The following is a 13722-nucleotide window of genomic DNA, read 5'->3' on the forward strand; positions in this document are numbered from 1 at the left end:
ACTACACATATATCCTTAAACTATGTTATTTTACATCTATTTTATAATCTATAAAAATGTTATTACATTGTCCATATCGTTCTTCAATTTGCTTTTTATTCCACTTAATTTTGTTTTCAAGATTTACCCATGCTGATAAATAATACAAATTCACTTATTCTAACTCCTTCCTGTAAGGAAGGTATTATAGTAAAAGAATCAACCACAATGTACTGGTCTCCACTATCCATTAACATTTACTTTGCTGTCAGTTTTCCTCATTATAAACAATGCTATAATAAACATCCTTTTACACGTTTCTTTGCGTGTAAGACTCTCTAGAAGTAAAATTGATGGGTTGGATATTCACATATTCAACTTAATTATGTATTACAAATTTCTCACTAAAACAGTAGTACCAATTTATATTCTCAGCAGTGTTATCAGCGTTCCCTTCACCACTCATTTATGTATACATTTGGTATTATCAACTTAATACCTGCCAATCTGATGGGTGTAAATTATCTTATTGTTTTGCTTTTGCTTTTCCTGATTATTTAGGGAGGATGAATATGTCTCATATGCTTATTGGTCACTGGGCTGCCTCTTCTGTCAGTTAACCTTTCCTATTCCACTTTTTCTGTATCAGGTTGTCTGCTTTTCTTATTGATTTGTAGAAGTTACTTGTATATCGGAATAACAATGCTATTTAAGTCACATGTTTTGTCAATATCTTTTCCCAGACTCCATTTTGTCATTATGGTGTCTTTTGTAGTACATACATTTTTAAGGGACGGGTGTGGGAGAAGAGCAATATATGAAAGACTGCATGTATCAGGGAAAAGTCTGAACTATTTACTATCTGGCCCTTTACAGAGGAAGTTTGCTGATCTCTGTCTTATAGGGCAAACTGATTTTTTATTTTGATGTTGCATCCATCTTTCCTGGTCAGTACCTTCTACCAAAATGCTCACTAGAAATGGTAGAGAAGGTAACTGTCTTATTTCTGATTTTAAAGTTAATACCTCTAAGGCAATAAATATCGTAAGTACAATGTTTGCTCAATTTTTGAAAGATATGCTTTATCAGATTAAGGACAGAATTTTCCAGTCATTGTACTACAAATCTCCACTGAAATTTACCAATTTGTTTTCTGCATCTGACTGAGATAATTGGATGTTTCCTCCTCCTTTAGTCAATTAAGGGAGCTCAAACTCAATTAATGGATTTTCTAAAGTTGAGAATCTTTGCGTTGCTGGAATAAACTATCTTGATCATGGCACATTTATTGTTATTAAATTGCTGGCTTCATCGTCCTAATATTGTGCATCTAAGTTAATAAGGGAAATTAGTTCATGGCTTCCCGTTATCACACTGCTCTCTCTGGTGCTGGTAGCAAGATTATATTAGCCACATAAAATGAGTTGGGGAAATATGCCCCGTTTTCTATTCTCTAGATATTTTATGTAGGATCAGGACTACCTGTTTATTTTAATATTTGGCAAAATTCATCTGTGAAACCATGGGTCTAGAGGAGTTTTGTTGGTGACAGATTTTAAACTACTGAATCAATACTGCTTTATGGTTTTGGGTGTCAGGTTTTCAATTATTTTTTTAGTCAGTTTTAAGAATTATGAATTTGTAAAAAAAACTGTCCACGTAAGCTTTCAACTTTAATGACATATAGTAACTTATACTGGTATTCTTTTAAAAAAATCCTCATTTGTGTCAGTATTTCAGTTTAATACTGTGCTTTTTCTTTTTAAATACAAAGAGTGCCAAAAAAATGTATACACAATTTAAGAAAGGAATACTGTATTAAAGTTATAATACTCAATATATGTCAATAACAAAAGGTGAATACAAGTCACATTTGACTTCTGCAATTACAAGAGGTGCTCAAAATGGTTACTTACCATCAGCGTCCAGAAACTTTTGATGCTTGAGCAACGTTGACTGAAGTGTCCACCTGTATACACTTTTTGGGCACCCCCAGTATTTGTTATTTATCTATTTTAAAATTCCCAAATATAGGAGGTTTTTTGTTGCTGTCACTGTTTTCTACTTTAATTGCATTACAGCTAGATCAAGTGGTCTGTATGGTATTGGCTGAGAAGTACTTTGTGGCCTAGTACATGGGAAAGTTTTGTAACTGTCCTTATGCCTGAAAATAATATGTATTCTCCAATTTTAGAATAAAATTTTGATTCTCTTATTTGGATACATATCTTAATTATATTTTTTGCTTGCTTAATCTATTAATTACTAAAAGAAATGTATTGAAACCTCCCAACATGGTATTTCATTAATTTCTCAATATAGTGCTATTGATTTTGGCTATATACAGATATATTTAAAGTTATATGATTACATGCATACAAGTTTGGAACTGTTAGATCTTCTTGATGAATTATTCTTTTAATTTTTGTCAGGCTTCTTGGATTACAGTCTATTTCATCTGATATTAATGTAAGTTTACCAGCTGTCTCTTGGCTAGTATTTTCTATCCTTTTACATTTAAGACCTTTCAACATTACTATGTTTCATGTGTCTTTTGTTGCTAGCAATAGATTTCTTCATATTTATAAGAGAACTACAGGATTTACTTCAGAAACATGGCAATTAAATCCTGAAGACACTGAGATGTAATAAGAAATTGTGAATAAAGAAATCAGTCTTTCCCTTTTGTTGGCTTTTAAGATTTTAAGATTGTTTGGCAGTTTATCTACAATGTATCTAAGTGTGGATTTACTTTTATAGCTGCTTCTTGTTTTTGCTTCCTAAATTTGAAAATTAATGCTTTTCTTCAATTCAGAAAAATTCATAGCCATTATCTCTCCAAATATTGTTTTCCCTCTTCTTTCCCTCTAGAATTCGTTAGATGTATGTTGGATCTTCCATTTGTCTCAGTCTCCTTTTCATATTTGCATCTCTTTATCCCTGTCCTATATTCTGGGTAATTTTTTCCATCTCCCAGTTCACGATTTTCAGTTGTCTTTAATTGGCTAATTTTTCTGTTTGTTTTGTTTTTAATGTCGATGACCATATTTTTCATTTCTCTGAAGCACTCTTTGGTTCTCTTTCAAATCTTTTTTTTTTTCATGGTGTTATGTTTTTAATCACTTTAAACAAACTTATCTTATAGTTTCTATCTGATCAGTCTATTATCTGAAGTAGCTGGAGATTTAATCCTGTTTATTGATCAGTTGACCCACACATGTTGGATTGTTTCTTCAGGTGTTTTGAAACTTGAAGAGGCTTTATCTGTGTAAATCTTGTGAGGCCTAGATTGAAATCACATACGGCAGAATAGTCTTGGTTTTGCTTCCACCATGTATCCAGGAGCCTAGGATCACTTTTTAAATTAACTTCTTGACATAAGGGTTATAGGACAAGATCTATAATGTACATTTATTTGAAACCTGAACCTGTAATAAGGGCAGGCCTACAGCTATATATTCTTAGGAGAGACTTTCCCCACCTCCTTGCCGGAGTCCAGGCAGAGTTAGACAAGCTTCTTTATTGTCTTCCTGTGCTGGTGGGCAGGCTGTTTTTCTTACTCACCTTTTCACTGAGACTATAGGCCTTTGAGGGTTCTGGCCTTATTGGGTAAGCATGTATAAGAGTGTATGTCAAGGTCTCATCTTCTGTCCTCATGTGGGCATAAAATCTCAAGTTTCTAGGACACTAAGATTGACAATGTACCTCACCTCCTTGTCCTAGGGCTGCCATGGCATCAAAATATATACTTAATTGCTCTGTTTTTCAGTTTTATCTTTATTTTGGCCCCTTACTGTCTTAAAAACTCATACACACACACACACACACACACACACACACACACACACACACACACACACACATATATGTATACACACACACACAGTATGCATATTTAAAAAGTTTATATATGGATATTAAAAAGCTGGGTTTTATTTTTGCAGCATTGTATGATGTTTTAAAGGAGAAGAATTTTCAGGTAATCTAGTATGTCCTATTACTTGAAATAAAAGTTTAAATTTTATAGCCTAGTATATCCTGAAATACTTTTGTGTTTCCTGATTAATCTTGATCAGTGAGAATTCCTAGCGTCATTCCTAAGTTTTTTGGGGGAAAGTAAAGATAACCAGGTGAACTGTAGACAAAAACTAATTGTTATATGTCCAATCAACAGACATCTGAGAATATGCTAGCCACTGTTGTGACATAGAGATGAATAAGGTATATTTATTTATTCTACTGAAAAATAATAATAAACTGCAAAAAGTCAATTTCAAAATTGTGTAGCTAGGCTTACTTATATTATTACTTTTATTGCTTATTATTAGAAAGCCTTCTGAGGCTGAACATTTATAGATCTCATTATCTAAATTTCTATACAGAATAATTTAACTCACCTGGGCACAACAGATAAACACAACTGAGATAGTCAACAAGAAAGCAGAGGAAACTATTACATCAACTGATCGCTGAGGACCTCGACGCTGGGGTAAAAAAGAGAAAACAGTTTTAAATATATTTACTAATTAGCAGGTAATTCCATGCTTTCAATTAAAGTGCTGATCCATCACTGTAGGTTGATAACTTATAACGTTGAAAACATGCCTGATTTGTCAAATGAATTTTAATTACAAACTGTTACTACTTCCTGAGGATTTGCAAAACAGTGAAAATGGTGAATATATAGCCTAGAATTCTTAGCATAACTTCCAAATACTTCATTTTTAAAACACCAATCATTTACTCGACAAATGTTTCTTAAGCACCTGCTCAGAATGAGGCTCTGTGCTAGGTGCTGGAAATACACAGATACAGTCCCAACCTTCACAGGAACTAGTAGGGAGCCAGACAATAAGCTCATAACCACAGATACACGTATGTGGTAAGTAGTGATGAGTGCTGTGAGGGAAGCTACAGGATGCTCTGAGAAAATCCTGATGTAAATCACTTCCTCAGGGAGACCTTCCCAGGCCCACACTCCTGGCTCTCAAATTCAGTGTGTGGGCCCGAGAAGGTCGCCCTAAGGAGGTGATATTTATACCCAACTATGATGCAGGGGCAAGATGGGCAGAAAGAAGACCATGTGCAAGAGCACAGAACTGGAAAGATCATAGTGCATTCACAGAACTGAGGCAGTCTAGTGTGGCTGGGAGGTAGGGAGGAAAATGTTTCAAAATGAGACAAGAAAGATAGGCTATCAGTAGGAGCTAGGTCAGAAGGGCATTATAAGCCCTGTTAACATTTTGTTCTTTATCCTAACAGCAACAGAGAACCTCCAAAATGTTCTAAGAATTACATGGTCAAGTCTACATTTTTAAAAGATCTCTGGTAGCAGACTGAAGAAAGTATTGGAAGGAGGAAATATGAATGCTAGGAAGCCAGGTAAGAGGCAACTGAAAGTAGCCCAATACAGAAGATGACTGGTTCAATTGGGGGGTGGAGGGGCGGTGGAAATAGAAACAAATGGAAGTAAATGAATTCAAGACGTTTCTTGGAAGCAGAAAGGTGGGAATCGGTGATAAATCGGATGTTGGAAACACAAAGAAGTAAATTCCAAGGATAATTCCTAGGTCTGGGGTTAAATGTTCCCCTCACTGAAGTATAAGCTCCTGAGGGAAGGGACTTTCATCTCACGTACAGTGGATGACACACGGTTAACAGTAACTAAATGCTTACTGAATAAGGTAATCAATGGATAAAAGAATACAAAACCTACTTCGGGTTGATAATGACGGGAAGCTTGGGTTGGCTTCTCACTAAGCCACACACCAAAGACATATTCATCTCTCCAGACAACAGACATGTCACAGTGAGAAAAAATAATCTAAGCCAATTTGTAGCATTTCCCAATGGAGACTCAATTAGTTGAATAACAAGTTAAACAAAGAGAGTAATTAATTTTTTAAATAGAAGGGCAGACAAACAGTGCAAACTTTGTTCACTCCTTCGTTGTTACTTCACAATAAAAAGCATTAAAGACCTAGGTATGCTAGAGGATATCTGGTATTTGGGTCACCTTTATTAAGACATGGTTACACCATACATAATGAAATACATTGCTACTTACTGCACCAAAGAAATAATCCTCAGAAGTGTTTTCCTAAAACTAATTGATGTTCCCCATTTCCCTCCTGAGTTTCTTTTTTTAATCTTATTTCCATAATTAGGAAAGTTATTTAAAAAGATTAAAAGAACAGTATGGAAAAAATGACTTAGAATTGTAAGCTAATATTTTTAAATAGTAATAGGTGGTACTTCAATGAGGGGACTTATTGATTACTGATTATTTTTTTCCAATTCTTTTTAAAGCAGTGGGCTCCCTCTGCTGGCTTGTGATAACCATTCTAGGCATAAACGAAATCTTTAATCTAGCTCAGGGGTGTCCAAACTTTTTTCAACGGTGTTCACCAAGGGCCATATGTGGTAAAATACACAAACAGCCAGGCCACTCACTCGAGGTGAAATACGTATTGCCTCACCTGGTTTATTTAAGTAAACTAAATATATTTTTGGAATTTGCTGCGGGCCAATTAACAATGGACTGCGAGCTGCAGTTGGCCTGCGGGCCGCAGTTTGGACACCCCTGATGTAGCTTATGAATGAGCAGAAATTGGTGAGATTATGAACAAAGATAAACTCAGGACAATCTGATCTTGAATCATCTACTTCAAATGCATTTAAAGCCTTGTAGACTTCAGGTATTCTACTATAAAGAACCAGTGAAACATTTATTTTGGATTTCTGCATATGGATCTAAAAGAACAAGTATGGGTCACACAGTACGATGTGAATACATATGTGACTATACATCTAGACATACATACATATTAAGAAAGAAAGTGGAATTCTGAGAAGGAGACAGCACATTAAGAGTACTTTTATCTCTATCATTTTACCTTAAGATAGGACCGGAGAGATAGCCACATTTTTATGTTCTGTACTTTCTTTAACCGGAAATGAGGAACCTCAGATTTTCGAGCCCTCCTTGCCGATGTTAAATGTCCAAAGAGTTTTGCGAAAAGTAATCGCTAAAAAAAGTAAAGGTAAGGATTAATTTTCAAGTAGCTTACCACAGAAAAACAAAAATCAACAAATTATGGATTGTTATGATTTTAATGGTTAAGTTATGCTAGAGGGGGAAAATTAAATAAGAGAGGAGAAAAGAGGGTGGGAGGGATTATAAAAAAACTGAAAATTAAATAATAGGAAAATACTACAAAATCAAAACAGGAAAATAATTAGCAGGTCAAAATGAAATATTAAATACTTCAGAATACTTGGAATATTAGGACAAGAATAAAATAGTCTCTATTCGGAAGTCTATATTATACCCACCTGTTTATAAGTTCTTTCTGCTACACAGAGCAAAAAAAAGAAAATCCACACAAGAGACACACGAACCACAAAACTTATAATAACCATAGAAAGAACTATGACATCTTCAGTAGAACCAAATGCAATTATGTAAAGTTCTGTAGCAGAATGTGCTGTGAGTTGTTCCAAGTCTGTAGCTTGGGAGAGTCGAAAAACAAATGGAGTTAAACCTAGGATTAGAGAGATTGCATTTCCAAAAATCTGGTATCCTATTCCTGGTATATGGCTGTTCACCTTTATAGAGAGAAAAGAAAAAAAGAAAAAAAAGTATACAGATTTACCTACAGTAACATGAATTCCTATTAAATATGGTTTTATTTATAGCAATATGAAGTCATTTTGTTAAAATATATTAGTTTTAATACATGAGTAATAAAATTATAACTTACTCAGAGGTTGAGAGCCTATTACACATAAAAAAGTCATTATTTCTTCAGTTTTTAAAAACAGTTCATTATTAGCTCTCTAATTCACTAAGTAAATATAAAAGGATTAACTATCTTGGTCTTACCCAGATCTTGAAAATATTTTAATGTATCTCATTATTTCAAATGTTAGACATATTCACAAATATTGCAATATTAAAGAATGAGATCTCATATCCACTTAAATTTAATTCATGAAAGAAAAAATTCTAGAATTATACTTATTTGATAAATTTGTAACTTGTGTTTTTCTTCAAAGAACTCAATATAAATGGATGTTTCTTTAAACTCTAAAACCATATTAGAAGAGAGTATGTTAGAGGGGGAAAATTAAATAAGAGAGGAGAAAAGAGGGTGAGGGGGATTATAAAAAACTGAAAATTAAATAATAGGAAAATATAAGATGGATGGAACTGGAAGGTCCATTAAATATCACCTAGCTAACTTTTTACCATCATATTATACATTATGTAAATGATCTGCTAGTTCACAGATTGTTAAGGTGTACAGAGCACCAGCTAGAGTTAAGTCTCTAGAGATTGCTTGTCAGTAGCTTTTCACTGCTCATACTAAGACATGTAAAAGGAAGTAGAAAAATTTCTAGACCCACTTATTTTAATTCCTCTTCTATATAAAGTGTGTACAACAGTTCTAGCATAACAACCCACAAGATATTTAGAATTGAGAGTTAAATCATGACTAGTTGTCCACAGGAACCAGGTAAAATTTAAAATGTAGCAATGATCTGATAAAATAAACAACTGAATAGAAACTGAAATTAAAATCCATAGTAAATGTACTCTACTTCAAATTATTCAAAATGTTTACCACTGGTTGCATTACTTTTATACATTTAACTAGGCAAGCAAGTATCAATATTAATTTTCTAGTTTGAAATTTTGTTTTAATGTTTTGGGTACTAATAAATAAATAAACCAGGAGGGATGATAAAGAAAAATAAATCTTCATCAAAACTTGTATATATTTAGTAGTTCCTCAATTTGATCCACAGAAAGCAAAAGAAAGAATAATACAAAAGAAGAAAATTTTAGATTGTATCTACTCTTGTCACAAGAATGAAACACTAAAAGGTCAGAGTGGTTTGCTGACAAATCACTGTTTAAATCACCAACAGAGCAAATACAGTTAACTTATTTTTTCAGGTTGAAGAAATGAGAACAGTAGGTTACAAATATTCCAGTAATTACTTAATTATCCTTGAATTAAAAAGATAAAATTTAAAAACTCACTCTGTTCATTATCATTCCACTGATTTCAAGTACAGACATGTCTGCTTTCTTACAGTCATTGCCTTCCCACACTATAGCACTTATTTTTTCTAATCCTGGGTGGGAACTATGGAGCCAGGGCAAATGACTCTACAAAAAATAAATAGAAATTGGTGAATGCATTTATCATATTTCATAAATAAAACATACACATGTATATATACACATAATTTTGACTATACTAAAAAATAGAAATTGGTGAATGCATTAATGTTTTCTAAATAAAACATACATATATGTGCATAGCTAGATCTGTACTTACACAGACAATTTCAATGACACTAAAATTCTATCTTAAAATTAGCTAGCATATACATTGAACAGATGGCATAAGATATTACACAGTTATAAAAATGTGTAAGTTAAGAACTTTCTATAACAGATATTAGGCAACATGTTCAAAAATACTCTAAAATGTGTCAGCAAAAGCACTTAGGTTTCAATCTGTCTACATAGCTACTAATATACTAATGTTCAAAGACAAATGGGCATCAAATTGTTCATATTAGTGGTTGTCCAACTTATGATAATTCAATACAAAAAAATGACAGCTGAGAATTGAACCTCTTTGAAAGACTAGTGATATAATCTCATCCTGAAAGACACTCGTCCTCACATACCTACCCTTAATATTTGACTTAGTTATTTTTCTGATATTTTAATATAGCATTTCTCCAAAGAACTGATTTAACTTTTTTCTCAAAGCAAATATTGCAAGCTGAAGCACACAGAACTAGAAGTACTCTCCCAAGTACTAGTATGAAGTATTTCTCAATGTTTCAAGAAATAAAAAAGGTAAAAAGAAACACTGAAAGCTTTAATACAAAGGATCAAATGCTTAAGTTTGTTTGTTTTAGACCCAAAAAGGAATAAAACCTCAAAATAGGATAGTTGGGGGTTAAAGGTAGCAACAAAATTAATGGAACAGTCATCTTTACATTTGATTGTGATAGAAGTAACACTAAAAGATTAGACTTAGAATGGGATGAATTTGTTGGCATTACAGTATTTCTAACTTACTTTATAACACATTTCATTAAAATAACTTTAAACAATGAACAGACTAATCTACCCTAGTTTTGTTCTTTGGAGGACAAAATGTGATTAAAATATTGTAAAGATATGTTTCTGTAAACTTAAGGAATACATTTTCCTCTAGGGAGAATAAAGTTGCATTGATTCATTTCATTAAAGGTATAAGATAATTCAGTAATATGTAAGAAAACAGAGAAAGGAAATTATTATTATTATGACCTCATACATTAATTTTCTTTATGTAAAGCTGTATATACCATGTTTACTGTAAACAGAATAAAAACTGATGAATAATTATAGGCAAATCATAATGCTAGTGGTCATGCTATTGGGAAAGCTCTTTTACATGTAATTATTTGACTTGGAACAGATTTCCTCTAAAAATTTATCTTTCCCACAGATAAGAGCATTTTAATATACATTAACCTTCAGAGTTACATATTTCACTATTGGAGATCCTTAAGAGCTATGATATACTGGTTATTAACTATCCACTTAATTTTTCAAATAATGTTTCACAATTTATCTCCAAATAAAATATTCTGGTTTGGGATAGAAATAATTTGCATCAAAATATGTATCAAACTTTCCCTGGAAGTTTAATAATTATGAAACATAATGGAACTAGAAAGCTAGGAACAAGAGAGAAGCTGAATGGAAAGTGTTAAGCCTGAGAGGCAACAGATTTCAACCACAGATTTACAGGCTTCTTTTTTTAGTTTTTGGTTCCGTTTTAACGCTCAGTCTGTAACAGTGAGTTAAAGGTTTTTCAATTACATGAAGCAAGGTACATCAACGCCACGAAGGGCCATCTAGACACAGAAACAGGAAATCAAGTTCTTCACTCTCCTTCCAAAAGTGCTCATTCTGCCCAGCTACCTTGTCAGCATCTGATGATCATTTCCCTATTTCTAGAAAGCCAGAGAGCAATAGTGAAGAATGCAACTAGCAACTGGTGAATTTAAAAAGTTAATCAAAAGAACCCCATACTTGTGCTTGTCAAATGTATGTATGTATTCTGAAAGACCGTCTTGTTGAAACAGGCACTGCTGAACTGTATGGAGAGCAGTTATTACATGAAACAAATTTTTAAAAAGGCTCAGGGGAAACATCGGAGCAAATAATCCCATTTTATAATTTTATCATATAGGTTCTTTAGTATATTTTTCAAACTGAAATTTGGAACTCTTAATGATTGTTCTTTATTCTCATTCAAAATCTCAACTGCTTTGCTCCTTGTTCATTCAAAACTCCCTTAAAACCATACTTAAATGGTGGCAGGTTTTATCTCAAATAAATTCATCATGACAACTGCTTTACAGGAATTGTACTCATTAAAATCTGGCTTTACCTATTGAAAGATGAATTTCACTTTAATATGGCTTTATATTTTATTATATACTCAGCCATGACTAGAGGAGGAAAATTTTCTCCTGTATAAATGTTTCAGGTACTGTTTACAAAGAAAATAAAACAAACAATTAAAAAAAACTAAAAAACAAAACTATAGATTTGGTAACATCCTGACTAGAATACATTGATTCAAATGCTCAGTTTCTTCATGGGAGGGATTTTTCAGTCTTTTACGGTGGGCAGAAAAGGGTCCTCCAAACCTAATAAAGACCTTAGTCAAACAAGAAAAATCTAGTAGCTTTTCATCAAAGGGAGCTAATTTCCATTACATGGCTACTAGTAAAACTGAAAACCTGAGCTTATTTTTCAGAAGTCTGAGAATAAGAAATGTGTGTAAAATCAAGTCTTTCATCCAAAAGCAAAACCAATGGATACTATAACTAGTCGTGCCAAGTAGAACACTTAAAAATTTTCGTCTTACCAAAAAGGGAGCAGAATGGTGTGACAGATTCAGTGCCAATTTATTCTGTATAGCATTCATTAAACACAATTTTTAATCATTTAAGAAAAGTCTAATCAGCATGTTTAGAAAAAAATTTATTTCATTTCATTCACTCACCCAACTCATATTTATTAAACACGTACTATGTAACAGGCACTGTGTGACTCAACCAGGGTCCTCACTTTGAGGCCACTTAGGTGTCGCTGGGAAAACAGTTCACAGCATGTCCCTGAACCTCCCTCCCAGTGTGGTCCTCAGTGACTCAGATGAATATGCAAACGCTGCAGGTCCAGTCCCGTGGATCAACCCGCTTCTCATGGATTGATCACTGCTTTTTTCCTTCTTAAATTCCAGGAACCTTCCGCTATTCTCATGGACACACCCTGGAACTCTTCACCACACAGAATTGCTCCACTTCTGAAATGAGTCTTCAAACACACCTCTCATCTTAACAGATCTCTCAAACCTTCAATTCTGAAACACTTATTTCCTTGAATGCACCTATCCTTTAACCTATCAGTCCCTTCTTGGTTTCATTTCCTTCTCAATCTAACATGTCTAGACTCCTACCCTATCCATTATTTCAATCAGTATACCATCCCCTCTCCTGTCCTTTGAATAGCAACTATCTGTTGAGCGCTTATGCTGTGTGACTTTCGGTGAATTATTTAATTTAGCCTCAATTTCCTCATCTATAAAATAAAAACTAAACCACACTGTCATGGGTTGTGAGGATTACATGAGATAATGCAACTAGATTACTTTGCAAAGTGCCTGGCATATAATAAATGCTAATTAGATGTTTGCTCTTGTTATGAGTATTACAACAGTATTCCAGAAACTATCACACAACTGTGTGGAATGGGCAACTACAAATCCATGTTTTCAGATTCCAGCTGGACCCTCAACAAAGTGACAGTGTGACTCTTTTAATGTGTGAAGTTGCTTGAATACATGCACACACATACTGTCTCTCTCCCCAGTCTCTATTTCCTGCAAATGGTAACTTCAAGCTTTCACCACCATCCACAAGTCCCATATGAGTGTCCTACCACCTCGCTTCTTACTGTTAGACCCCCTCACCTCCTGCACTCACAGAATAGAGATCATTAGGCAGTAACTATCTCATCGTCTTACTCGTTTATGCACCGCTCCTCCTCTTCCTATCTCAACAGAGGATGTGTTCCTCTTGCTGAGGAAGGCTAATTAAGCTTCCCAATTATGCTTCCCTTCCAGCATCCTAAGAAACCTCATCCAACTTTTTCTCCTGTACCTCTTCAATTCTTCCCTGCTAGTTTTCTCCTACGTATTATATATATATAGTACTATATATATATATATATAAAATGTGGTCAGATATTTCACAACTTGGGGAGTTAGGGGGAACCAACACATTCCTTCAGCTCTATTTCCCCATCTAACTACTAGTTCATTTTCCAAACGTTCATGGCCATGCTTCTTAAACTTCATTCCTCATTCTCACCTCTCAAACCCCTGCAGCAAAGCTTCTTTCCACTGACACTTTTCCCATGGCCAGAGCCAAAACTAAGGGATACATTTTTTAAGTGAAACATTTCAATCAGATAGAGAATAATATTACTTGACTTTATCATATTTTAACTATCCCCCCTTATTTGCTCCAGATATGTTAATTAAAAAAATATTACAGGCAAAATTGAAACTCATTTGTACCCTTCCCTACTCTCAATTCATTCTTTCATTCCTCAGATCTATTATCCTAAATTTGGTGTCTATTATTCCCTTG

The 13722-nt window shown here is 33.8% G+C and overlaps 1 protein-coding gene across 2 annotated transcripts in view; it reads right to left on the reverse strand.

The window, feature by feature from the left end:
• Positions 1-13722, reverse strand: part of PHTF2 (putative homeodomain transcription factor 2) — a 111408-nt gene that overhangs the window by 7434 nt on the left and 90252 nt on the right. For both annotated transcript variants that reach the window (XM_019744554.3, XM_074340641.2), the window contains 4 exons: positions 9029-9157; positions 7315-7587; positions 6876-7007; positions 4377-4463 (listed from right to left, as the gene is read on the reverse strand). In XM_019744554.3, coding sequence (XP_019600113.1) covers positions 4377-4463; positions 6876-7007; positions 7315-7587; positions 9029-9157 — 621 coding nt within the window. The remainder of the gene's footprint in view (positions 1-4376; positions 4464-6875; positions 7008-7314; positions 7588-9028; positions 9158-13722) is intronic.

The sequence above is a fragment of the Rhinolophus sinicus genome, chromosome 4 (assembly GCF_057876585.1).
Source record: "Rhinolophus sinicus isolate RSI-liver-muscle chromosome 4, RSI-T2T, whole genome shotgun sequence".
NCBI lineage: Eukaryota > Metazoa > Chordata > Mammalia > Chiroptera > Rhinolophidae > Rhinolophus > Rhinolophus sinicus.